Source organism: Eleginops maclovinus, chromosome 5 (assembly GCF_036324505.1).
Source record: "Eleginops maclovinus isolate JMC-PN-2008 ecotype Puerto Natales chromosome 5, JC_Emac_rtc_rv5, whole genome shotgun sequence".
In the NCBI taxonomy this organism is placed as follows: domain Eukaryota; kingdom Metazoa; phylum Chordata; class Actinopteri; order Perciformes; family Eleginopidae; genus Eleginops; species Eleginops maclovinus.
In genome coordinates, this window is record NC_086353.1 from 5,630,745 (window position 1) to 5,657,330 (window position 26,586).

At 38.9% G+C, this 26,586-nt stretch overlaps 2 protein-coding genes across 5 annotated transcripts in view; one reads left to right on the forward strand and one right to left on the reverse strand.

Annotated features, from left to right (window-relative positions):
* Positions 1–204: 204 nt before the first annotated feature.
* Positions 205–20,158, forward strand: herc3 (HECT and RLD domain containing E3 ubiquitin protein ligase 3). Its single transcript, XM_063883973.1, has 25 exons — positions 205–284; positions 1,322–1,673; positions 2,813–2,972; positions 3,763–3,839; positions 4,403–4,624; positions 4,917–5,008; positions 5,273–5,403; positions 5,534–5,685; positions 5,837–5,892; positions 6,495–6,619; positions 6,812–6,871; positions 7,727–7,838; positions 8,376–8,565; positions 8,720–8,883; positions 8,998–9,111; positions 9,415–9,438; positions 9,518–9,616; positions 10,059–10,229; positions 10,321–10,464; positions 12,630–12,796; positions 14,074–14,140; positions 15,034–15,116; positions 16,667–16,850; positions 16,993–17,095; positions 17,527–20,158. The coding sequence occupies exons 2-25, from the start codon at positions 1,451–1,453 to the stop codon at positions 17,733–17,735; spliced, it is 3,129 nt and encodes a 1,042-aa protein (XP_063740043.1). The 5' UTR covers positions 205–284; positions 1,322–1,450; the 3' UTR covers positions 17,736–20,158.
* Positions 20,159–20,625: 467 nt separating this feature from the next.
* Positions 20,626–26,586, reverse strand: part of fam13a (family with sequence similarity 13 member A) — a 48,698-nt gene continuing 42,737 nt past the window's right edge. For 3 of the 4 annotated variants that reach the window (XM_063883968.1, XM_063883970.1, XM_063883971.1), the window contains 8 exons: positions 26,316–26,397; positions 26,018–26,223; positions 25,796–25,879; positions 24,697–24,792; positions 23,550–23,633; positions 22,513–22,709; positions 21,999–22,100; positions 20,626–21,892 (listed from right to left, as the gene is read on the reverse strand). In XM_063883968.1, coding sequence (XP_063740038.1) covers positions 21,769–21,892; positions 21,999–22,100; positions 22,513–22,709; positions 23,550–23,633; positions 24,697–24,792; positions 25,796–25,879; positions 26,018–26,223; positions 26,316–26,397 — 975 coding nt within the window. In that variant the 3' untranslated portion in view covers positions 20,626–21,768. The remainder of the gene's footprint in view (positions 21,893–21,998; positions 22,101–22,512; positions 22,710–23,549; positions 23,634–24,696; positions 24,793–25,795; positions 25,880–26,017; positions 26,224–26,315; positions 26,398–26,586) is intronic. The other variant, XM_063883972.1, reaches the window with a different exon arrangement.

Here is a 26,586-nt window from a genome sequence, read left to right on the forward strand (position 1 = left end):
AAAGGGAGATGAACAGGGTTATTATTTATGTATTTTAGACATAATATATATTAATTTATTTTATATACTACATATGTTAAAATATATAGTAATGCTGTTTTTAATACACACACAGTTTATATATTGCTGTCATTTGTGTGAATGTGATGTATGATTTTTGTCGTGACAGCCGCACTTCCGGATCGGCGGACCAATCGCAGTGACGTAAGCTGTGTGGTACTTCCTCGTTTGTTTTCTCAGCTGAACTGAAACCAGACGCCCAATTTCAGGATGCATCTGTCCAGGTAAACACCCTGTTATAAATTTGTAATAATCACGATATTACAAAAATATTTAACTTCTAATTAAGACAGCGGTTAGCTCGTTGATTTACGTGTTTTTATCCCTAACAAACACGTTAGCGTTGCTGTAGCTGCTAAGGTTAAATAGCTAACTATTAATAACGGATTGTGTGTGTCGTTGAGTCTTTTGCTTTGCTTTCGTGAATTTACTGTTGAACCAGATGATGCATGGCTGGAGATATTTAACAACGCCTGCACACAGTGAGTTGGTGTTGATAATGTCTGCACAATGCAGGCCACTCCTCTTAATGTCTCACTAACAGCGAGCTAACGCAACCCTAAATACACGTACTTAAGCGACAGCTAAGGATCTATAATAAGCTCATTGCAATGTTTGCGTATTATTTTTGACAACTGCTGCTGTTGAACCTTGACTGCATATACAATAATGCTTTAGATACTTGTCATAAACATAATCATCTCTGTCATGCATTAAGTGCTATAATTTTATTTATCTCCATAATAATCTTTTATTTAATCTATATTATGCTGCATTTCCGGTATGTCATCGCATATATTATTTTCACATGAATAACATTAGTTATTCTATTGCAACTAGTAATGTCCTTGTCTATTTAAAGGGATACAATAGTTATAAAAGCCCATCAAAGGAACCCAGAGCTGTAGTTGACATCTGATCTACGTCATGTTTTTTTTTTCTTATGTTCTATTCCCATTTATTTATTACCCATGTCCAATTCAGTGAGTAACATGCATGTGTTGCATGCAGATTGACAGTAAAGCAGGGACTGTTGGAGCTTCTTAAGCCGGGATTACACCAACAGGGTTTATTTAAACACACTGTCCTGTTCTTCTTCATACTGCTTACACCATTCTCACACATTTCATCCATGTTCACCTGTAAACCCACACTTTATTGTTAAAAAAGCATCAGGGATTCACATGGAGCCCGGTTATCAGAAAGTGTTCCTAATGAAGAAAGATGACGTGATATTTACCCTGTTTTTTCTTTCTTTCAGGGTTGGACTTTACATGAAGCGGAGAAAGCGGGGCTACTGTCAAGCCTGAACATTTTTTTGTCTTCCGCCATCTGGTCTTCTCTCTCTGCCTCTTGAGATCGGTAGTCAGCCCCTCTCCCCCTCAACAACATGCTCTGTTGGGGGAATGCAAAGGATGGACAGTTGGGAATAGGTTTGGAGAGTAACCTCCTATTTGAGCCAAGGTACTGCCAAGTGTTCAATGGCAGGGGACTGAAAGATGTGGCGTGTGGAGGCCAGCACTCAATATTCCTGCTGCAAGATGGCAGTGTGTACACATGTGGTTCCAACAGCTGTGGACAGCTGGGCCACGACAAACCAGGGACTTCTCCAGGTAAGCTTCTGCCGTGAAATGCTGATTCACTGACCTTTTGATTAATCATTACACATTGTAAGCGGTTGCACCATGCTGCACCACTTTCACTTGGTCAGAGTGGAAAGGTACCAAACAGGTGTGAGAATGTGGGTGAAGATGACATGGCATGTTTACAAAAGCTGTTTGTATTAGCAGAGCCTGTCTCTACGGAGGGCACCATCGACTGGTCAGTTCCCCACTTTGTATCCAAGTCAAATATTTTGACATCAACTGGATGCAATGATTGCCTTAACATTTGCTACTGATGTTCACGATTCACATAGGATTCATTTAGGTGATTATTATTAAATGATGAAGCATCTTAAATCACCAATGCCAAACTAAATATTAATACATATTATAATCATTTATTTTAAAATTCACATAGCACTTCTGTCACCCATTGTCAACGTGCCCCCCCTTTCCTACAGAGTACCACAATGACATTGTCAAGGATATTTAAGTAGATCTTTGTTAGTTGATAAATAAAGTAATGCTCTAGATATATTGTCTCAAGTGAAACCACAGGAGCATGTCTATCTGCAATAAACCAGCTCTATAGCAGGAAACCACATATGAAACCAGGACACCAACTCCACATTATCTGCACCACAGTCTGTCCTCCTCATGTGATTCCTGCTGGGTCTATTTTCTATGATGTGAGAAGCCTACTTTGATAGCACACAGCCACAGCATAGATGACTCAGATTTCTTCTGTGGAAGTTTATTATCATATGATCTGGGCCTCTGAATATAAGGTGATTTTTGTCATGACTCACGGCACATGCCTTTGAAGCCTATTTGAGTTAGAGCTGTCCAAAAGATTTGATGCCCACGCTAAATGCCTAACATGGGTTGGGTCCATGAGGGCATAACAAATGCTCCCTGCTTCTACATCAGGAACAAAAAGTAAAACTATTTGGATTATTTAGCTTTCTAACTGAAAGGAAAAGTAGTTTTTGTCAGTACCAAATCTGATGCCCAGGCCTTTGTGTACCACACAAGATTGTATCTGGAAAAAAAACAACATACTCTACATACTTTTTTTTGTTATGAAATGTCTGAAGCTCTTTCTCTTTCTCTTCCTCTTCCTCTTCTCCTCTTCTGCTCTCCTCCAGAGCTTTTAGGGGCGCTCGACACTCAGACGATAAGGATGGTGTCGTGTGGTCGGGCTCATTCGATGGCGGTGAACGAGCAGGGTCAAGTGTTTGCGTGGGGGGCCGGTGAAGGGGGCCAGCTCGGCCTGGGTACTACAGAGGTGGCTGTTCGAATCCCAAGGTGACTGAGTATGACACAACAGAGAAATGTATATTTTAAAACAGTTGCTGTAGTGATTAGTGGTTTGGATAAGCTTTATAAATGACTTATATTTGTAGCAGGGACACATATCTGCTCCCATGCAATTTTAAAAATAATAATATTTTACTTATTCATTACACTGTTCAGATGCCATAAATATCCTGCAGTGGAATATTAAAAAAGTAATTTCTTACAGTTTAAAAAAGGACGAGGTTAAGCCAAGAAGCTTAAATCCCAGGAACCCCGGACAGCTGTGGTACCTGACTCCCGTCAAAATGCTAGCATTTAATGAAATCTCCTGATAACTGATAGAAAGATGAAGACATAGGTGTAATATTAATAGTTGTTTTGAACCAAAAACGATACGTTATGAAGTAGTTACAAAGCTATTATTATCAATGACCCAGTAAATAAAGAGAAGAAATTCATAAATAAATAAAAAGCAAAATTGACAAATGAGGAAATCATTAAACAGGGAAATAAATCAAAACAGAAATAACAAGAAAAAAAGTAATAATTTAATATTAAAATAATTCAATACAAATATAATTATTATGTCAAATAAAACATTTGTAGTTCTGAGCATATTTGATTATTATTATTAGGTTTATTTTGAATTAGTGGCCTTTATTTCTACACTTCCTTCTTTATTATTTTATTGATTTATTTATTGAAATGGCAGGTTTAGTACTCCATCATAAGTAGCCTCATTCATGTTTTTTTTATAGTTTTATTAATAATAATTTTCCTGTTTATTTCCCCCCCACAGGTTAGTCAAAAGGCTGTGTGACCACCGGATCTCTCAAGTGATGTGTGGGAATCAGCACTGCATTGCACTTTCAAAAGGTGTGAAAGACAACATCTCTTCAGAACACATCATGTCTGTATTCTTGTATCCATCCACTCCTTGTCCAAACTCTATCCACATCCACTTTGCATAAGAATGCATCTCAAATCCTCTTCACACATGCCCACCCTCCTAAAACAATCTGTACTTTGTTCACATCTAAATGATTTTGGAAATCCAAGGCGCTACATAGCAACATTTAGATTTGTGATGCATCCATTTTATTCACATTTAAAGAAAGAAGTAAAGGGATTCAAGACATTTTCTTCTATTTGTAATTTATTTAGGATGTCTGGCAACTTGCCTTAATTTGACAGTGATGCAGAGAGACAGATTGGATAGAGAGAGAGAGAGAGAGAGAGAGAGAGAGAGACACACACAGATTGGATAGAGAGAGAGAGAGAGACAGATCGGAAAGAGAGAGAGGAGTCCTGAGGGATGTTGCATGTTAGAGTCTGACATCACCAAACAGATGTTGAATATGTTCCTTTACTGGCAGTAGTGTAAATGTGCAGATACCTATTTTTCCTTCTCTGTGTTTTTTTTTTTTTTTACCTTGCAGATGGCCAGCTGTTCACATGGGGCCAGAACACCAGCGGTCAGCTCGGCCTCGGGAAAGGAGAGCCCAGCAAGCTGTTCCCTCATCCCCTCAAGTCTCTGGCGGGTATTCCTTTGGCACAGATAACCGCCGGGGGGGACCACAGCTTCGCTCTCTCCCTGTCCGGAGCTGTGTTCGGTTGGGGCAAAAACAGAGCTGGACAACTGGGTCTCAATGATAAACAAGGTAATAATCAGCTGGATAGAATTTCTGGTTTAGGTATTACCTTGCAAGTGCTTTAATTCTACTCTTAAAAAGCTGCGAGAACTAGGTCTAAACAAACATGCATACACTGGTATTTATTGATTTAATATTACATCTACAATCTAGCAGTAACAGTATTGTTTTAATCATAATATATGGTAGGTTTAAAAACACAAGTAAAAACTATGACAATGGCAGAAGTTGAATACTGTATATCAAGCAGTATGGAACAGAGTGAGAGACCTTTATTGCTTATTTATTTTCCCTTCCTCAGATCGTGCTGTCCCATGCCACATCAAATTTTTGAGATCTCAAAAAGTTGTCCACATCAGCTGTGGAGAGGAACACACAGCGGCCCTCACAAAGGTACAAATATAGATTTCAGTTCCACACAGATCCACATTATATAACAATATCTTGCTGCCTCCAATACTATGACATCCAAGTGTTTAACAATTCAGTTGGTGTAGTTGCTACTGAGTCAGCTGTTTGACAATTGGTATATCAGTGAGAGTATTCTCTCTGTAAAGTGACTCTCTTAATATTTGACTTGGATTTACAGCATTACTCTGCCAAGAGTCTCTGTCTCCAACAGCAACAAGAGTTAATCCTTTGTTTTGTCTCTTGCAGGACGGCGGCTTGTTTACATTTGGTGAAGGCTCATGGGGTCAGCTGGGCCATGGTTCCACCAACAATGAACTTTTACCCAGACGAGTCCTGGAGCTCATGGGCACAGAGGTGTCTCAGATCACCTGTGGCAGGTACTTTCTCTTTTTCAATTTCTAATCTTATCTTTGCAGATAGTTGTTGCAAATTATTTGCCACTTACTAAGTATATTTGAGGCCCGCTCAACTTTACAACCTAAATTAAGTTTTTTCTCCGTTTGTCAGGCAACACACATTAGCGTTTGTGCCTTCCTCCTGTGTGGTGTATGCGTTTGGTTGTAACAGCCATGGCCAGCTGGGCACAGGAGTACAGGGGGATGCCAGCAGCCCATTTCCTCTCAAGGCCGGTTTCCTGACTGGGAGTTTCCATAGATCAGGTAACCAGAAGACTGTGACACCAAGACTATGTATACTTTCCCTATTTCAAGAAACACAGCTTCTCTAAGTCAGTATTTAAATACCTGTTATGAGCTGTTGAGCAGCTAACGTGTGCTCTTCTTTCCTGTCTAAACATCCAAACAAATACAGTGACCAAAATCATCTGTGGAGGAGACCATGGCTTCTTATTGTACTCTAATGAAGAGGTAAGTGATTTAAGATTTGAGTGACCTTATTTTCTAAAGCCTGTTGTCTTAATAGTTATATTTGCTTTAGTTACATTTAAATCTATAAACAGTTGGCTTTTCTAAATCTATCCATTGCTTCACATTTATGTCACAGATTTTCAAGCCTAACCTTCAAAATACCACATTTTTTGCGTGTTTTTCACTTAACATCTTTTTGTTGTGCATATGCAAGTATGTTATGTTTCTTTTGTATTTAGGGTACAAGAAATACACCTCCAAATAACCTCTTGTGTTTATGCTTTCCCCTAATCAGTTCCTGTGTTTAACCACAGGGTGGCATCAATGTCTAAACTCATACCAGTTCCTACACAGGCGCTCTACTGTATATGGAGCAATTGTCTTCCACAAATAACCAGTGAACTGTCAGGAATGTGCACTGATAAAGACATGATAAGCAAAATATTTAGACTTCAGGCCTGGCCTATTTATTTTATCTTCATGGAAGAGACACAACTTACACAGCAGCGTCTCTGTGCTGAACTGTGGAAGTAACAAGCACAAACAATCATCCATTTATTTTTGCCGTTATCTCTTGTCTCTGTTTGTCTTCCTGTCTGCAGAGTTCTGCCCCCCCGGAAGACTTCAGATTGATGAATGTCAGTAAATCAATATCCCCAATCAATTATGAAAGATTAAATTCATGGAGGCTAAGGATGATGTACAGCACAGACTCCACTGTCACAAAGTAAGTCAAGCAATAAATATTGTACTGTTTATAAAATATTCAATCTCGAGTAGATTTTCAGTACAATAGTGCTATGTCTTCTGTATATTGACTAAATGTTTTAATCATTTATAATTGAAAAGTCTCTGCACTCTGTCTCTGTTGGTAGACCCTTTTTCTCAGTGAGGCTCTCTTTTATGTTTCCTTTTACAGTGACATTATAATTCAGCTCTCCTCTACGGCTTGTTGGAACGCCAGCTTTTTGGACCAAAGGTACGTTAACATAAGTAACTATGTAATCAACTAAAGGACTGAACTTGTAATTTACTTCCAGATTCACATTTCCCCTTTTCTGCTTCTTAGTACTTCTACCACAAAACATTTTATTGGGAAATATTGCAGCCTTTATTTCACTACACTACTACAGCTGCAGTTGCTTATTACTTTTCAGATTCTACAAAACATATATACAAGTAAATCTTGAAAAATACAATTCATTTTTGACTTTTATTTTTTCTAAAAAAGGCAGTTTTTAGTTGTATTGAAACATTTTTAAAATCATTTTACATTTACTAATTTTTCAAGCGTTATATGTGATTTTAAAACCAGAGGGAAACGTGGTCAGCTAAAATAATAGTTTACATAAACCTAAAACCTATTTTATACGTAATTGCTATTTTTTTCCTGTTACATTTATGCCTTAGAAATACCTTTCCGGTTCTTTCAGTTCACTGAGCTCTCAAAATAAAATGGGTCAGTGCTCTCAGTGTTTTGTGTTTGGAAAACAGCCTCCATGGGATCAGATCTGATGTATTGGTGTTATGACTAAATAAAACCTGAGCTATAAGAATGTGAAGGCTTACACTGTAAATAATTGCTGTCCTTCATGCTGAGGGCTTTGTTGACTTTGTGTATGCACTATCCACTAGAGAAGATCTGCTAAGGGATTGACTTAAATACCTTTAGCCTGTTATTCACCTAACCTTCGGTGTTTAATCCAAAGTAATGCGGGTCTTTAATATCCTCACAGACCCTGAATGGGTGCACTGGCCTATTTTTATGCTGTTAGTGATCTCTGAGACATAATAGATAGACGACACATAATCGTGTGTTTGTTTTCCTTCTCAGTGATGATACCCACTTTAAAACCAACCCAAAGATCCCTGGCATCGATCTCAACTCTGTCAGAAAACTATTTGAGACGCTCAGCAAACCCGCCTTCTCTGGACTTCTGGAGCAGGTATTGGCTAAAGGTGTATTAAAAACTAAAATCTGGAAAAGGTAATAACATGTTTCTCTCATCTGTGCCAAAACCTAACAAGACTCAGATTTGTTATTGATCACAAACTAAAGCTTTCTGTTTTTTCTCACCAGAATGAAACAGTAGACGAGAACCCTTGAGATTGTTACGCAGTATTGGATATCTATCTTGTTATGAGAAAACATTCATACTGTATGAGAGGGCTGGGCTTGTTTTGAAAGAACTTCAAGTCCTGCCGCAGACTGAGTCATAACCTCTAACATTAGTTCAGTAATGATAGGCTGAACATGAAGTATGATTTGTGCGGAGACCATGGCCAAATTCCAAACCACTAAAAGCTTTTCCAGACTTTTGGAATTGAATGATATCCTACCAATTATTTGTTTATCATATCATAGCAGAGAGCATTTCAAATACTTTTCTCTGTATCACTACTGTATATTGTTCCTTATGTCTGCGTAATGCACCATCTTTAACAGGTGCTCTTCCTCTTTCTGTGTCCTACTCTTTGTTTAGGCCACCAAGAGTTTTGAGAGTCTGTTGATCCCTCAGCTGCCGCGCTCCCCTCCCGACGTCGAGGCCATGAGGATCTACCTCATCTTATCCGAGTACCCGGTCCTGCTGGACTCCAAGAACTACATCCGCCTCACCATCCCCCTGGCAATGGCCATCCTGCGGCTGGATGCCAACCCCGCAAAAGTATTAGGTATCATGCATGTCATTTGATATCGTCTTTATTAGCTGTCGTCAGCGTTCATGCATCAATGTGCTTAAACACACATTTCTAAACCTCTTGTGTTTTGTCAAAGTTGGGTTATTTACTCTCTAACTTAATTGAATCATTGTTTCCATCCCTGCAGATAACTGGTGGTGTTTTGTTGACGGCAGTGTGTTCACCAGGATGGTCGACATGTACAAGAGCATCGTTGTGTTCATGCTAACGGGAGGAAAGACGCTGCTCGTGCCGGTGTTCTACGAAAACTACTTTGTCGCCACGCTGAAACTGCTGGAGAAACTCCACAAGGTATCCACAAAAGCCCTCAATTCTGCTATAAAATATGACTTTTTTCCTGAGGTATTAGTAGTTAATAATCTGTAGACTACTGTGTTAAATCAGGATTTTGTTCCATGCTACCAGGTAAACCTAAAGGCCCACCATGTGGAATACAACCGCTTTTATATCCCTGACATCACCAACCTGGTGGACATCCAGGAAGACTACCTCAAATGGTTTCTGAGTAAAGCTGACATTGTGAGTACTGACATTCTCCCACAATATTTCACTTCCTTGTTACTTGACATCCTCTAAACAAACACATACTCACACACACACTCAACTCATGTCATCCTCAGTGTGTATAGAGACAGTGAGGAATTGTATCCAGAGCTGCTTGTGGGTGTGTTGCTGTTTATCATTGACTGTTGCCCAATGAGCGTCTAAGTTCACGGACAAGCCCCTTTAGCTCCTTTGACATCGGAGGGATTTTTAAATCTTATTACAGTTGTTTTCATTTCAAATCAAATGACTTTTCTTTCTCTCATTTTCTTCTTCTAGAAACAATCATCTTCCCCTTCACAGGTATTGATCTAAAAGTACACATTACATTTGTTTCTATGGTATTAGTGTAGTAATTATCTTTCCTGATTTCCCCTCACAGAGTGACTTTCCCTCAGTGAACCTTAGTGCCTACCCGTTCATACTGAACGCTCGAGCCAAGACAACCATGCTGCAAACAGACGCAGAGCTGCAAATGCAGGTAGTTTTTCTGGTGGTTTCATACAGTGTCTCTAAGGAGAGCAGTACAGGTTAAAACATTTGTATTCATTTATGCACTGGTCAATTTTGAAAGTTTGGGCTATGTTGCTACCATACTGTGTCTTCTTTCAGACTAGTAGTAAGGACACATGTTTATTTGACAACACGCACGTCTGTAGATTTACCTTTATTTAAAACAGCAATATTAGATCATGCTTAATTTGCATATTTACATATAAAGTTTGTCTTTATGTTCGTTATCTACTGGGGAAGTTTCCTTTTGATAAAAAAAAGTGAAAATGTTTCTCTTTTCCCCTGTCTCTCTGTAGTGTCTCTCTAATTTGTAAACAATGGGATATTAATTAGATTTCACTCTAACTATGAAATTGTATTATCTTATGGAATTCAACTCTCTTTCCTTTCCTTATTCTTGGGCGACCCAGATGGCAGTTAGCGGTGCAAACCTACACAACGTCTTTATGCTGCTCACGCTGGAACCCCACCTTGCTAGGAACCCTTACTTGGTGCTCCATGTGCGCAGGGACCATTTAGTGAGTGACACATTACGTGAGCTCACCATGTATTCCGATGTGGATCTCAAGAAACCACTGAAGGTGAGAGCCTAACTAGGTCACTGTAGGTCTGTGATTTTGTTATAGGAAAACAAACGTCTACTTTCGGTGATGTGTTCTCCTCCTCCTTCAGGTGATCTTTGATGGAGAGGAGGCCGTGGATGCAGGTGGAGTAACTAAAGAGTTCTTCCTGCTGCTGTTAAAGGAGCTGATGGATCCTGTTTATGGGATGTTCACTCACTACAAAGAGTCCAACCTGCTGTGGTTCTCGGACAAAGTAAGTGAACACTGTACGGGATGTTGGATTAAAGGGGGGTTACGCAGACACCATGAAATACGGAGTTACTTAAGAGGCAGCTTAGAAACATGTACGTCATTTGTTTGTAGATTTTTTATCATGTTTTTTCTGTTTCAAATACGTGATAGCAGTAATCTAGTGCATCACCTGTGTGTTCTGGCTTTATTCGACCTGCAGCTGTATTTACAGGAAACGCCTTTGTTCCTGTTATTAGTGATATGTCAGTGGGCACATTCACATTTACAAAACATCCGTTTCTAAAGGGAGCATGTCGCTGAACTTCAAGAACCACTTGTTAGGTCAAACGATCCAGCAATGAAACAAAATCCCCACTCCTCTTCCATCACCTTTTTCTTTCTGTAAAGCCTCCTTTTTAAAATGAATGTGTACTTACAGTGGGGCGAAAAAGTATTTAGTCAGCCACCAATTGTGCAAGTTCTCCCATTTAAAAAGATGAGAGAGGCCTGTCATTTTCATCATAGGTATACCTCAACTATGAGAGACAAAATGAGAAAAAAGAAATCCAGGAAATCACATTGTAGGATTTTTAAAGAATTTATTTTCAAATGATTGTGGAAAATAAGTATTTGGTCAATAACAAAAGTTCATCTCAATACTTTGTTATATACCCTTTGTTGGCAATGACAGAGGTCAAACGTTTTCTGTAAGTCTTCACAAGGTTTCCACACACTGTTGCTGGTATTTTGGCCCATTCCACCATGCAGATCTCCTCTAAAGCAGTGATGTTTTGGGGCTGTCGCTGGGCAACACAGACTTTCAACTCCCTCCAAAGATTTTCTATGGGGTTGAGATCTGGAGACTGGCTAGGCCACTCCAGGACCTTGAAATGCTTCTTACGAAGCCACTCCTTCGTTGCCCTGGCGGTGTGTTTGGGATCATTGTCATGCTGAAAGACCCAGCCACGCTTCATCTTCAGTGCCCTTGCTGATGGAAGGAGGTTTTCACTCAAAATCTCACGATACATGGCCCCATTCATTCTTTCCTTTACACGGATCAGTCGTCCTGGTCCCTTTGCAGAAAAACAGCCCCAAAGCATGATGTTTCCACCCCCATGCTTCACAGTAGGTATGGTGTTCTTTGGATGCAACTCTGCATTCTTTCTCCTCCAAACACGACGAGTTGAGTTTTTACCAAAAAGTTCTATTTTGGTTTCATCTGACCATATGACATTCTCCCAATCCTCTTCTAGATCATCCAAATGCCCTCTAGCAAACTTCAGACGGGCCTGGACATGTACTGGCTTAAGCAGGGGGACACGTCTGGAACTGCAGGATTTAAGTCCCTGGCGGCGTAGTGTGTTACTGATGGTAGCCTCTGTTACTTTGGTCCCAGCTCTCTGCAGGTCATTCACTAGGTCCCCCCGTGTGGTTCTGGAATTTTTGCTCACCGTTGTTGTGATCATTTTGACCCCACGGGGTGAGACCTTGCGTGGAGCCCCAGATCGAGGGAGATTAGCAGTGGTCTTGTATGTCTTCCATTTTCTAATAATTGCTCCCACAGTTGATTTCTTCACACCAAGCTGCTTACCTATTGCAGATTCAGTTTTCCCAGCCTGGTGCAGGTCTACAATTTTGTCTCTGGTCTCCTTTGACAGCTCTTTGGTCTTGGCCATAGTGGAGTTTGGAGTATGACTGTTTGAGGTTGTGGACAGGTGTCTTTTATACTGATAACGAGTTCAAAAAGGTGCCATTAATACAGGTAACGAGTGGAGGACAGAGGAGCCTCTTAAAGAAGAAGTTACAGGTCTGTGAGAGCCAGAAATCTTGCTTGTTTGTAGGTGACCAAATACTTATTTTACCGAGGAATTTACCAATTAATTCATTAAAAATCCTACAATGTGATTTCCTGGATTGTTTCCCCCATTCTGTCTCTCATAGTTGAGGTATACCTATGATAAAAATTACAGGCCTCTCTCATCTTTTTAAATGGGAGAACTTGCACAATTGGTGGCTGACTAAATACTTTTTTGCCCCACTGTATACTGAAACTAAAAAATAATTGTTGAGCTTTATCATGTTAAACATGCTCACTGAACCTAGTTGGTTTTTACGCCTGAATTTTGATTACATTTTTCTATGTAGCCTAAACATGTAATACCATTATTTCCTCCGGTGTGTTTCCAGTGTTTTGTTGAGCAGAACTGGTTTCACCTGATCGGGATCATCTGCGGTCTGGCCATTTACAACTCCACAGTGGTGGACCTCCACTTCCCCCTGGTTCTCTACAAGAAGGTTCTCGATGTGGCGCCGACGCTGGAGGACTTCAAGGAGCTCTCCCCCACCGAGGCCAGGTAGCCTGTCCTCTGATCTGGAAAGGGAGGGGAAAGACATCCTTCATAGCCTGATTTATGGAACATTTTATTCCTAAATGCAAGGCAAAAGAAAAGTAAATGTATAGAATGATATAAAAAAGACATCCAAATTCCAACTTTGACTAAAATTTGACAAAAGATAACAAACATTTTTGAACGTGGCTTTATTGAATGTGCAGATTTCTGCTCCCTAAGACCCTAAGAGAAAAACTCTGATATCTGTTACTCAGCTAGTGTAACTAAATAACGTAAAATCATTAAACAAAAAGTCTTTATTTTTAAAGGCCAGTGAAATTGACTGCCACTGGCAAATGGCTCTTCATTGAATTTGAGTCGTGAAGCATTTCCTTTGTGCCTGATAGTGTCAAGTTTACTATCAATGTTGAGATTAGTTATCTAAAAGCTACACGAAGGGCTGGGACTGTTGTGCTGCTATTAGAGAAAACACCTCCTCAGGACATGATATCCAATAATATTTTATATCATACACGTTCATTTTGACTTGATTAAACACATATTCGGTCTTTAAGGGTAGAGCAGTTTAGGATACTGTCTGCCTCACACTGACAATAAAGAGATAAGACATTGTTTGAATAATTGTGTGTATTGTTTAAATGACCTGTAGTCAGGGTCGAACTTTAGGGCGATGTTATTTGATCCTTTCACTAATTATCATTTCCTTTGCCAGCGTCTTTCCATGTTTCCTGTGTTTTGTTGGTAAATATCCAGCATGTTGTTTGCAGGGAAACTAACCAAACACTCCCTCTCAGTCATTTCCTGTGGTGGTCTTATTATTAGCTAATATGTCAGCACCTCATTTTTAATGTGACAGTACATTTCTATTTGATCCATGCAGCTGTAAGACAGAAACAGCTGAAGCCATTTTATAAGTCAGACAGGGTCAGATTTAAACCTTCAGGCGACTCAAATAAACCGTCTGATAAAGTATGCAACACATGTTTGATATCAGAGCGTTGCAGATATTTCTGAAATGAAGACCATAATAGATACAAACAAGTCCTCAGCTATGCATGTTGATGATATGCATCAAGAAGCTATTTTTCACATGAAATAACCAAATTAGTTTCTCAACTTATGGTGTGGTGAATATATTTTAATGATGGGGATTTTGATCTTGAGCTCTTCATTTGTTGGATGTTAACCCTACACTAATACGGTTTAAGCCTGAGTGTTTCCAGTGTGTTCATATTGTGGCTGCTTCCAGATATTGACCTTTCCGGTTTATTCATCTGCAGGAGTCTACAACAACTTCTAGACTACGATGGAGGTGATGTGGAGGAGATGTTTCTTCTCAACTTTGCTGTAAGTGTGTGACATTCAAACTGTTTCACCTTTATCACCCCAAATATAAGGTTTGTCAACGAATCCCTTTAAAAGCCCAGTACCGACTTTGTGATTGTCTTTCAATACTTTTAGACTTGTTTTTATTGTGTGACAAATGAACAGTTTAATTGAAACTTTGATCGGGGACTATTTTCAGCTGCGTATTAATTTGTTTATAGCTCACCTGAGAGTGGTAAAGCAGCAGGAGACTTTGGTGGAAGTGGTGGGTGATACAACCAATCACAAAGGGTTGGAGCCACCAATAAAAACATGATGCTTATGATGTATGTATAATATTAAAAACAGCTAATGTAATATTGTTATGCTTTATGAGTTTTATGCTTCAGTTGTACGCTTCTGACTACAATCAAATGTTTGTGGCTATATTTATCCTAAATGTATTTAGGCACATTCATGTTACACCTGAAACGCTGACTTAAATAAATGAAGGACGTCAACAGATTTCACATTATTGTAGTAAGTTAGTTGAAAGCAATAATATGAAATAAAAACATGTTAGGTTCAACTTATAATTATTGCTTAAAACGAACCTAATACAATGATGAGGAACCTGTTGATAATACATTTAATTAAAGCCAATGTTTTTATTTTTCAGTGCATAACAAGACGTTTTTAACCAAAATATTTGTTCAAAGAATCGCTGTCTGTGCAAAATGTTGAATTGATGTTGAAGTGTTTTTTGGCAGCGGTGGAGCACACTGAATTGAGAAATCAAACTGTTCCTATAGAGAGCAGATGTTAGTAAAAGCCTTTTTATGGGATTTGTTGACATAAGAAACATCTACACTTCCCTGAAATGTAAAAATGTACACAACGTTCATTTTATATCCTGTGTTGTGTCCACGTCTCAGATCACCAGAGAGAATTATGGGATGACAGAAGTCAAAGAGCTTGTTCCCGGTGGAGAGAGCATCAGCGTGGATAAAAACAACAGGTGCTGTATTTTTTAAATAAATGCTGATAGTTTATGCAACAATTTAAGGAGATTAGATCTTTTTAATAATAAATCAGCTTGTTCTTTACTTGATGTTCCGTTTGAAATGATGTTGTCGCAATAATTTGTTTATTGCGCCGCACTCTGTCCAGGTCTGAAAGACAAACAGATGATGCTGAGCTTTTTATTTATGTTATTCTTCCAGTGCTGAGATTATCAAGTCGCTCGAACAGCTGGCAGATTGTGTCCTATTGTTCTAACTGAAGGTCATGTTCCATGTTGAAAATATAGAAAACAAAAATGTCTGTATTTTAAGAGTCATTTAGCGTGTTTGTCTCCACCATAACATCCCTGTTGCTTGACCTCGTGCCAGTGCCATTGATTACAGCGTTATGATGAGGAGTCCACAGAGAGTTGTGAGGGGGGGATAGTGTCGGCATGTCTGGCTGCTAAACAGATGGCAAGGCAGGCAGTGACCTAAAATGTTCCTGCAAAATCCCCCTCGACAATCCGATATGAACTTTATAACAAAAACAACAGAGAACATTGTTGCTGCTGCTGCGGTGTAAAACATCTAAACACTGGAGGAGAGATGTTGATTTAGACTGAAAGTTAGTATTCAAGGCTTATAAACTCTGTGGGTGTGTTGTGCTTTGTTGGACAGTGTTTGTTTTGCAAGGTTTTGTAGCTCTTGTACATGTTGTGGTTTGTTATACTAAGCAGGTTTTACAAGCAACTCCTCAGTTAAGCATCTTGCTTCCTTATTTTATTGCTTTTTCTGTTTTACCGGTATTTTTTGATGGCATGTTATCGTACCACAGCAAATCATCATTGATTAAAGACAGTTTATTTTGTGAGAGCTGTGATAACTTGCTCAAAGATCTGTGATGGCATTAGTGTTTGGAATTTCAAATGAATCAACATCTCATGGTTAATTGATGGAGTGGATACTAGGGAGTGTGTTTTCCAGATTAGTGGTAGTACTCCTGATCTATTATGGATAAATACTAAGTTAAGAAGATGGACCTTCAGTACTTTACATTTTGCAAATACAGTACATTTAAGTGTCTTTCAAACACAACATCCAATCTACTGGTCAAATGTAAATGTTTAACTTTTTACATTTTTGAGGGAGAGTTGCAAGTACAGTTTTAGTCTTTTCTCTGCTCTTGTTTTTCACTCCTGCTAAATCTGTATTTTCAACTAAATTCATTTGAATATACAACGCATTGCACATAAGTAGGTGTTGTCCTGTCACCAGATTTCAAGTATTGGTGATCAATATGTAGCCAAAATTCGTCACCATTTGAAGTGTATATATATGTAATGTTTGTCCACTTGTTCTAACACCTCACTGAAGCTTTGATTCTTGTATTTAGAGAAGAACTGACATACTTTCACACACACACAAAAGAAGGAAGTGAGTGTTTACAACCTTGAAGTCTGACTCTTTCCTATAAACTAATTTGTGAGGATGCAGCTGCTGCAAGGAACAAATTAATAAATGTGAATGTTTACTTAATGCGTGTGTGTGGTTGTGTGTTTTTCAGGAAAGAGTTTGTGGAGGCCTACCTGCGCTACGTGTTCTCGGACTCGGTGAGCGAAGAGTATGCGGCCTTCTCTTCGGGCTTCCTGAAGGTGTGCGGCGGGGAGATCCTGTCACTGTTCCAGCCCTCTGAGCTGATGGCGATGGTGGTCGGCAACAACAACTACAACTGGGAAGAGATGGAGAAGGTCAGTGTGTGGTTTTGAAGATCTATACATATCATTTTGTAGTAACAATGAGTCACACTGCTCTGAGTGAGTGTCCTACAGCAGAAATGAATGTTCTATAGATAATTCAAGGCAAACAATCGGAAATCTTTTCCCTTCGCAGAATGCTGTGTACAAAGGGGAATATACAGCTACCCATCCAACAGTCAGATTGTTCTGGGAAGTTTTCCACGAGTTCCCTCTGGAGAAGAAGAAGCAGTTCTTATGTAAGCATTTAAACGCCTCATTGCTCAATGTGCATGACAGTTTAATTCTCACGCTCTCACTCTCAAACCACTTGTGAATACTGTGTGTGCAGTTTGTTCATCGTGCAGGACAATATATTACCTGCACAAACATTTGGCTTCAACAAAAGCATTAATATGTTGACAATCATTTTAATGTGGAGGTTTCATCCAGTTCCTCCATGCCAAATTGTCCATAAGCAAGAGAATGAACCTTAAATGATAATGTCAAACCAACACGTTGCATGTAAGCTGGCTGTCATGGGTTAAATTATAATACTTTACTTTGTATGAAAGCATTATTTAAATGAATCCAGGTATCATGTATTTAGGCATAGCGGTAGGGTCAAAACATTATCTGCATGTTCAAGTAGTTTTTTTCTAACTCTGCCCTCTGTGTCTCCTGCCTGCAGTGTTCCTGACCGGCAGCGACCGTATCCCAATCCACGGCATGGAGAGCATGCGTATCGTGATCCAGTCAACCACAGCAGAGGAGCACTACCTGCCGGTCGCCCACACCTGCTACAACCTGCTGGACATGCCCCGCTACCAGACCAAAGAGATCCTGCGCCGCCGCCTGACTCGGGCTGTGGAGCAGTATGAGGGCTTCAGTCTGGTCTGAGGAGGGGAAGACCTGCAGCAGCTGTGATGCACTTTAACAGCAATATGACCCCCATGTCAGTGTAATAGGGGACATCGGAAACACAAGAAGTTCACTTTCTTTATATGCTTTTACAAAATTGTTAACCATCTTGAATCTGAAAGGTCTATCGATGTAAATGCAGAGTATTATTGTTTTTATTGCTTTGGGCAAAGTCTCTCAACCTTTTATGGCCATTTGGGAAATATTTTAAATGCTGTTGTCATTCCTTAAATAAAGATGACACACTTAAAAATCATACGACATACAGGGATCATAAAAAAATTGTGACCAAAGGCCAGAGAGGGTTGAAAAACTGGTTTTGGTGTTTAGTTTTATTTTTGTCTTTCTTTTTTTTTTGCACAGCTGTGTATTTTATATTAAACTACTTAAATTATATTTTCTACCTTTTAAATAATTGTGTTATTACCTTGAGACAATATATCTGCTTTTTGTTACTTTTAATTTAATAAATAGAATGGTTATTTTTTGACAAAATATAAACTGTATGTTTGTAAATAGTACTTTGAATATAATCTTTACCCTTGACATTGGGAGAGTGTTTGTCCTGCTTATCATTTCAAATGGGGACAGCAGCATGTCTTCTGTTTCTGACATTTAAGAAGTACAATGGGAGAGTGTCAAGCAGGCAGAAAGATGCTGGATGGTGAATATTATTTGCAATTCCTCGTTTCTTTTGAGCTGTGGATCACAGAGCAGCTGATTTAGAACCTGCATTCAACAGTGTTGCCTTCTACAGCAAAAACCTATATGACAAAGCTGAGTTATTTTTTTTAGTGGTTGTTGTCTGTGTGCATGTTCTTGAGTGAAAGCAGAACCTGATTGTCATTTACAAAGTTTGACATTTTGGAAAATATTGGCTTTCTGGTGGGGATTTAAAGAGTTATAACATGTCCTTATTAAACATATGGTGGCAATTAGCAGCCGGTTAGCTTTGAACAAAGATTTGAGAGGAGGTGAAACAGCTACCGTTAGCCTAGCTTAGCTCCCCTCAGCCTAGCTTAGCTCCCCTCAACCGCAACAAAACCCGCCCACTAGCATCACCAAAACTTACAAAAAGTGCACATATTAAGACCTCATATCTCGTTTGTTTATACCACACCAAAAACAGCGTTCTAAAAAATATATAATGTTCTGTTTTACATCGAGTTATGTAATTTACCCGGCTATTTCTCGGCTGGGTTGTTATACTTGTGACCAGATTGGGATAAATTAAAATTAGGCCGCAGAATTAAAATAGCTGGCCTATTCTCTTATTTATATTAGTACATTTATTTTATTTTACATGAGGTGATACTACCAAAAATATTTAGACGAAGTCACTCACAACAGTTTGTTTTATTAAATATATTCATGCCAAGGAACACAGAGTCACACCATTTACTAGAGTAACAGCTGGTGGTTGCTTGGCAACAGCTCAGTGCTAATAGTAGGCACAGCCCCTGCTATTTGACATTTTTAGATTTTGGTTATACAAATGACATATCAACATTTTTATTGGTGAACTTTTAGAGTGTTTTTTTCTTTGATAATGTCACATGTTGACAGATCCACAGTGGCTCTCTTCCCATGTGGGTTTGTTTGATGGGCTAAGCTAACCGACTGCTATCTGTATTTTCATATTTAGCTAACAAAGCTAAGCTAACTTTCAACCAGAAAGTGCATAATTTATGTCCTAAAATATCCTATCAATACTAAATATATAATAATTAAAATTAATAATTGTAATTAGTTTGTTTCCATGTTGCAGATACTACAATTGTGACATTTGTGATACTATATTTGACAGTGTGGGCAGATGACTTCTTAAATCAGAGTAAGCTGATGAACTGTATCTGTCATGTCATACTAAACTTGCCCTGATGCTATATTTAATCCTAGAGTCAAACCTCTTAGTCCAAACTGATGTTTAATTGGGTGAACCATTGGGGTGCAAGTGTGTGATATGGTCTTGCATATATACGTATATTTTTTATATATTTCATACGTGACTGGTGTCAAAGTTTCTGCAGTAAATGACTTGACACATGTAACCGTTCAGCAATAACAACCTGAAGCAGCCCAGTAATGTAGTGATTATAACTCTGGGCTATTCTTCTAAAAGGTCTTAAACACTGGACTTTGACTTGTGTTTTCTTAGGACAGTTTATCTTTTTGCTTTGCTCTATACTGCATGAACATATATGTTCTACATATTCAGTCAGAATTTGATGCACTGAAGCTTTTTTCTTCGGCAGAGTTTAGTCCTATGCAAAGGTTTGTGCAGCCCTTTACTTTTTTTGTACCTTTTAATGTGCTAAGAAAATGTGATATTTTTTGGGTCTGAAATCTACAAAAAAGCTCTCTGTTCCAGCAAACCTTTTAAATAAAACAATTCAGTGTCTCATGATTGCATTATTGGACATTAAAAGTAGCTAAGTAGATTATTGTATTTACTTGCTTTTGGTTTTATCTCCCTCGTTCCCTTAACTTACAACTCAATTTAACATCCTGTCCTATTTGCTGCTTCTAAAAGATGTCAATGTATAAACCGTATTAAGTTTAGGTATTTGATTCCCAACAAATAAATCATTAATATTAAATTACTGACTAGCTAATAGTTTAAAAAACAAATCTAGCAACATTTCCTGTTTTTTCGATATCCTATATCATTTTAAACTGAAAATAATTTGGCAAATTTGCCATTTTCACAATTTTCTAAACCAAAATATAGGTTGCTTAGTAAATCAAATATTTGGCAGAATATTTCTTTCCGAACCTAAAATGGTTATATACTGTGCATATGATAATTCTTCTCCATTTCATATGTCTCCACGTCAATCCTCACACAAAAGAAATCGAAGCCCAAAAACTCAGTAAAAATATGATTTCATTCACATTATATACAAAATATAATTACAATTTATGTACTAAAATGTACACACTCAAAATTCATTAAGTCTTGCCAGTGTTTACATTCAGTAAAAACGAAATTCACACTGATAAATCATCCATTTTGGAGAAAGAAAGGGAAAATGTACTGCTCACAGAAACGTAAACATACACAGGTGATCCATATTTACAAAAAGAACCAAACGAGTTCCAAGGTGGACGGAAAGAAAACAGACTGCTGCTGTTTCTTTCCTCCAAAGCCGTCTCACAAACGTTTGTCAATGTTTTATCAATGTGAGCAAAAACATACCAGTGATTTCAAAAAGAGAAATAGCTTATTTGACAGGAAGTCAATTCATAAAATATACAGTCTAATGCCTAAGTAAGTACCAGTGATGACAAAATAAGCTGTTTTATTGAATATGAGCCGTTTTGGTTTGCAGTTTGTATTCTGAGTCACTGTCTTTGGGTTGTATTATTATTATAAAACATTTATTTTAGTGAGCAAATACTCGATTTAACTTCTAGAGAAGTAACATTAGATTATTTCCGACATTATACGATGTCAGAACTGAAATGAAGAAAGCTATCCATTTAGTGAATACTCTTAAACTGATTGAAGTCATACAAATAGTAACATCTCCCTTACAAAAATACATATACATCTTGATCACAAAAATCCTTCTTTAAAAAATAGCAATACTTTTTATATCTATTAATTAACTTACAAGGTTCTTTTCTTTTAAGACATCTACAGTGAAGTGAGAAAAATAACTTTTCTGTAGTGATAAAAACATTTAAAAGGATCAAAATAAATTACTAGCTCTAAAACTGTGATTCAGCTTTTCTGTGTGTGTTTTTGAGAAATGTCCTCGCTCTTGTAAAAGGTGAGGGTTTCTTAGTTGAAAGGGAACTTCTCAGGTGAAGCAGGTGACTTTGTGTCGCTTTGAATCAGTCACGAGTCAGCGGCTCTCTGCAGGCTCCCGAGGAAAGACCCAGCATGAGCTCGACTGAATGGAAAAACAGGTGGCAGCGAGAAGGAAAATCTGATATTTTCTCCTACAGGGTGAGATGTGTTTGACTGTATCTCTGAAGTCCTTTTAGAGTCTTTTATTTTTTTATCTCAGATGAACTTGGAAGAGTCTCTTTTGCTGATGAGGACTTCCAGCAGCCGCAGTTTGGCTTTGATGTGTTTGTATTCGTTGTACTCGACTGCCAGCGGGGAGCGGTCCTCCTTCTGCGCAATTCTATGGGAACAGGAAAACAAACCATCAGAATTGGAGAAGGTTCAGCAGTGGAAAACCAATTAAATGTGAATGTTGATTCTCTTTCCTACGTTTTCTTTTTTTTTACCTTCCGTTTTGTCTAAAAAATTGGTCCTCAAACTCTTTCAGGTTCTTGCGGAGTCTCTTCTTCTCATCTCGGCTCTCTTGGAGTTGCACCACGAGTTCCTCCCTGTGAGAGTGGAAATATTTTCATTTTTTGCTCTACAATATATATATATATATATATATACACACATATACACACTGAGAGGTTACCACTACAGGTAAATTACTTTCTAGGAGTATTTTCCGCAAAGAATTACTACAATTTTGAATGATAAAAGGAAAAATACTTTTAAGTGAAATATTATTAATGAAGTCATTATAAGATTGATAGTAGTGATGCAACAATATGGATGCAATGTTCATTCCTTGGGGGGAGTACAAGGTGCAAAACCCCAAGACATAAACACTGCATCCATATTGTTACATCAGAATTATTGATCTTATTAATATATATCATTTATATATAAAGTAGCGCATAATAGAAATACTGAAGTTAAGTTCCTAAAAATGTGACTTTTCAGTTTTCAATAACTTACATGGTGGCGGAGTGCAGGTTGGACAGCCTCATGTCTGTCGTGTTCTTCGAGGGTGACAGATCGTCCACGGGTGAGATGAAACCGTCTGCTTCCTCCTCCATGTGGTCCAGGAAGCCGAGCACACTGAGGTCTGGCCGTACGGTGACGGTGAACTGAGCCTTTGAATCGCTGTCGTCCTCTGAGCCGTCCTCCTCCTCCTGCAGAAACAGAAAAGAGGTCAAACTGTGGCCTAAGGGTGATGAGGCCACATCGTGCTGTGGCGTTAAAAGCGAAGCGTCCAGGCTCAAACACCGCAGTGCATGAGGGTCGTGCAGTGTTAGTCCCCAAGGGAAATCAATCATGACGGTGCGGGTGCAGCAGCACAATGCACTTCCATGGTCCTCGTTTGTGATTCATGTCTATACCCATTAGTGGATGGAGTTAGTGGAGGCAACTATAGAACACAGATCACCAAGAACCGGCTTTATGTGAGCTACAAGTCCTAAAACAACTAAAGCCTGATAAATACTCAGTCCTAAAAATGTAACGAACATGATTCATTCTGCTTTAATACAACCTGGGTCTTATTTTGGTGTTTTATTTACTTTCTACTGTAAAGGTAAAGTCATAACTGAGATAACAGTGTTTACACAGCTTTTAAACCAAAAAGATCGAACATTTTTATCATCAGATCTAAACTGTTACTTTAATAACATTCTTTAAAAAAATTATAAAGTTTACAAAATGTTAGAATAAATAACTTAGAAAGTACAATGACATTATAAATATTACAAATGTAGAATAAGAAAAACCGAGGTTGTAATGAACCAGAAATATCCTTTAAAGCACAACACCTTCTGCTATAATAATCACAGAGCGGTTCAAACATCAAATCCAGGCAGCTACTGATTCAACGTCTCTACTGGAACTGTTGGCAGGAAACAGACAGCCGCCCAATCAACAGGCAGCAATCACGTTCATTAGAGGGAATGACGAGAGTTAAATGGGGGGGGAGTTGGGGGAGCTGGCGACTGATTGTTCAAGCAGCAGCTCTTCACCTTGATGTCATCGAAGAAGAGCGCGGTTTCGCCCTCGATAATGGGCTGAAGGAGGGGCCCTCTGCGCTTGCTGGAGGGAGAGCCCTGTGGTGACGGTTGAGAAGGAGGCGTTAACCAGCAAGGCCTCGAAAAAACGCCACACTGCCTTCACCTCATTCTCTGTTTAAACCTTTTATCAAAGCTGATTAAGTGGAATCTTTTCCTTTTTTCCCTAGCTTAACACCAACTTGTTTTCCACAAAAGACCCACATGACTTTCATTTTGAAAACTTCCCCTTATTCTAATTAAAACTGACAAACAGCCTCAATATGGCTGGGTTGTGTTGCCTCACAACAAACATATTAAAACGGGTGCTTATTTTTGGGGAAACGGAGATAACGAAATAGAGCAGTAAAATAAAACAGCGGAAAGTAAACATGGAAAAAAACTTAAATCTTTACCATGTGTGTGCCTCTGTACATTTGGTTAATAACCAACCTTTTGAAACTAAGCAAAATCATGCCTGTAATCAAATTGGTATTTTTTTTACGGAATGAAAAAGAGCCAAAATGGAAATTTGTTTTGGAGTAAGAGCTAGGAAAAATGGCTCCAGGATAATAAAATTGCTGCATCATAAGTCTATGGAAGTTGTCCCAGTTTGCATAATTGGGATTAAAGGTTGTGCATTACATAACAGATAAACAGAGATAATTTCTTACATAATAGAAATGTTTTCGTAAATAATTGAGCACACAAATGATAACAAGAGAAAGCGTACACACTTGTATGCATATGCTGTGCAGTACTTCTGAGCAAACAAGTCCTCGCATCACAGTAAAGTTGGCTATTTCTCCAGTTTGACCCTCTCCTGCACTCAGATCTTCATGATGCCATATCCTGTGAACTCAATCTATCACCTATGAGCTTCTTTACGACCAGGGGGGGATTCATTGAGCTTCATAAACTGGATTTAGAAAGGTGGGTAACACGTCTGTGGCACGACAGCCACCAGTTCCCACACAACAGGCAGTAATGCCAACATGAGCTGGGATTAAGTGACTGCAGACGCTTTGTCAACGCGGGCCACTCGCTGGTCAAAGAGCAGCTGGACGAATGGACAGCTGTGGAGGAAAAAGAAAAGGAAGGGAGGCTAAGGTTGGATACTTACAATGACGGGGATGCTGGAGGCTCTGCACAGGATCTGCTTCACCAGGCGGTATCGGTCGTACAGGGGCTTCATGATTTGCCTCTCGCTCTTGGTGACCTGAAGAGAAAAAGGACAGAAACAAACACACCTTGTTAGCATATCATTCCCTTCTTTCGGTCTTCCCCTCACTAACTTGCTGCAGCACTGGGGCTTTACCGGATAGCTGATAATGTTGACATTCAAATATCAAATCAACACTGCGCAGTATTTTCTTTCATCCATTCAGTTGAAACCCGGTATATCCGCACAGTGCAGATAAAGATTAAGGCTACACTAATAATATTGGTATTATTTTTTATTTGCAGGATTATATTAGAGTGGTGCCTGTGAAGGGTTGTTCCATACTGGTATCATCCAATCATTTCCAAACAACTTCTGGGTGTTGTGAGGTCCAAAAGTCCAATAAAATAAATAGATAGATACATGTAATCAATGGAAACTCACAACGTGTTTCTGTCCAGGGAAATATTGTTATTCAATCCATGTTTTTTGGCATCTTGCCTTTTAAAAACAACATTTCCACTGTGGACAAAACCTTTTATCTATATGTCAATTTATTCAGAATCAGGTTTTTTTGATGTTGCTGAAAATATGAACACAGAGATTTGAAGTTTCACTCAAAAATCATTTGAAATAGAAACTCCAAATGTGAAAAAAAGTTATTCAGTACAGCCCTATAAAGCGCTCACTAACACAAACGACATTTAACCCAGACCAGTTATTGCAATTGTATTTGAGACTGACAATGAGAAAAGTGTCTGTCAGCTCCTCTATAGTTTATAAGACAGAGTTGTCCCCTAAATGACTCTGAAGCTCCTGTGGCATCAGAATTTCTAACAACATAAATTGAAGCTCCGAACTAATCATTTGCACAAGCTCTGGCTTCAAACATTATTCACCGTTGACTTGCAATCTGGGTCACAGTGAAGTGGTAAACAATATTCTCTCAGTTTTGGGCCAACGTGGCTGGCAGGAGATCTGATATACAGCTTGGATTGGCCTTTTGAGGATTGCAGTATTTATATAAAGTGTGTGTGTGTATGTTGGAAGGAGGTCTTACTGGTCGACCGTGTATGCTCTCGTAGTAAAGGAGAGCTTTCTGCAGGGCGACTTTCTCTGCTCCGATCTGCTCCCGTGTCATATCCTGTGAAACATCAAAACATTTGAATACATTACCGGGGTTTACTCTGCGCCTGCCAGGTTTTAAATGTATTCAGTTTTCTTACAAGAGACATCCATTAAGTGTGTATGTTTTATTTATCTGCCGTGGCCATGGTCTTACCTTGATGTCCTCGGGGCGGTTCACCTCCTCCCTCTTCTCCTGCAGCTTCTTCAAAATGGTCTCCAGGCTGCTCTCCACGGGAGGCATCGGTACTTTCTCCTGATGCGGCTTCTTCTCCAGCTGAGAGCCGAAGCTTTTGGGCAGCGTGTTGCTGCGTTGCCGGGTCAGAGGCGGAAGGTCCTCTTCAGACTTCATCAGCTTGCTCTCTGATGAAAGAAGAGGAAATACATTTAAATGAGCTTTCTCGATTTTATTCCATCGTGTGTATTTAGGAGTGTTTTTCATTCCTCTGTCTTACCTTTCAGATCTTTACGAAGCTTAGCCAGTTCATTAAGCCATCGCAGCACCTCTGGGTTTCCGGCTTTATCACTGTGGGAAGGCTGGATAATAAAAGTACCCAACACGTTAAAACTGATTTGCACAATGAATCAGGGGAACCTTTATTATTGCTGTTAATCGACCTCAAGTCTCAAGTACAGCTCTGTGTGGGAGTATCAGCCTTTTTATGAGCCTTTATTCTCTGTTAATAACTTATTTATATTACAATTATTCACAAGAGACATTAAATA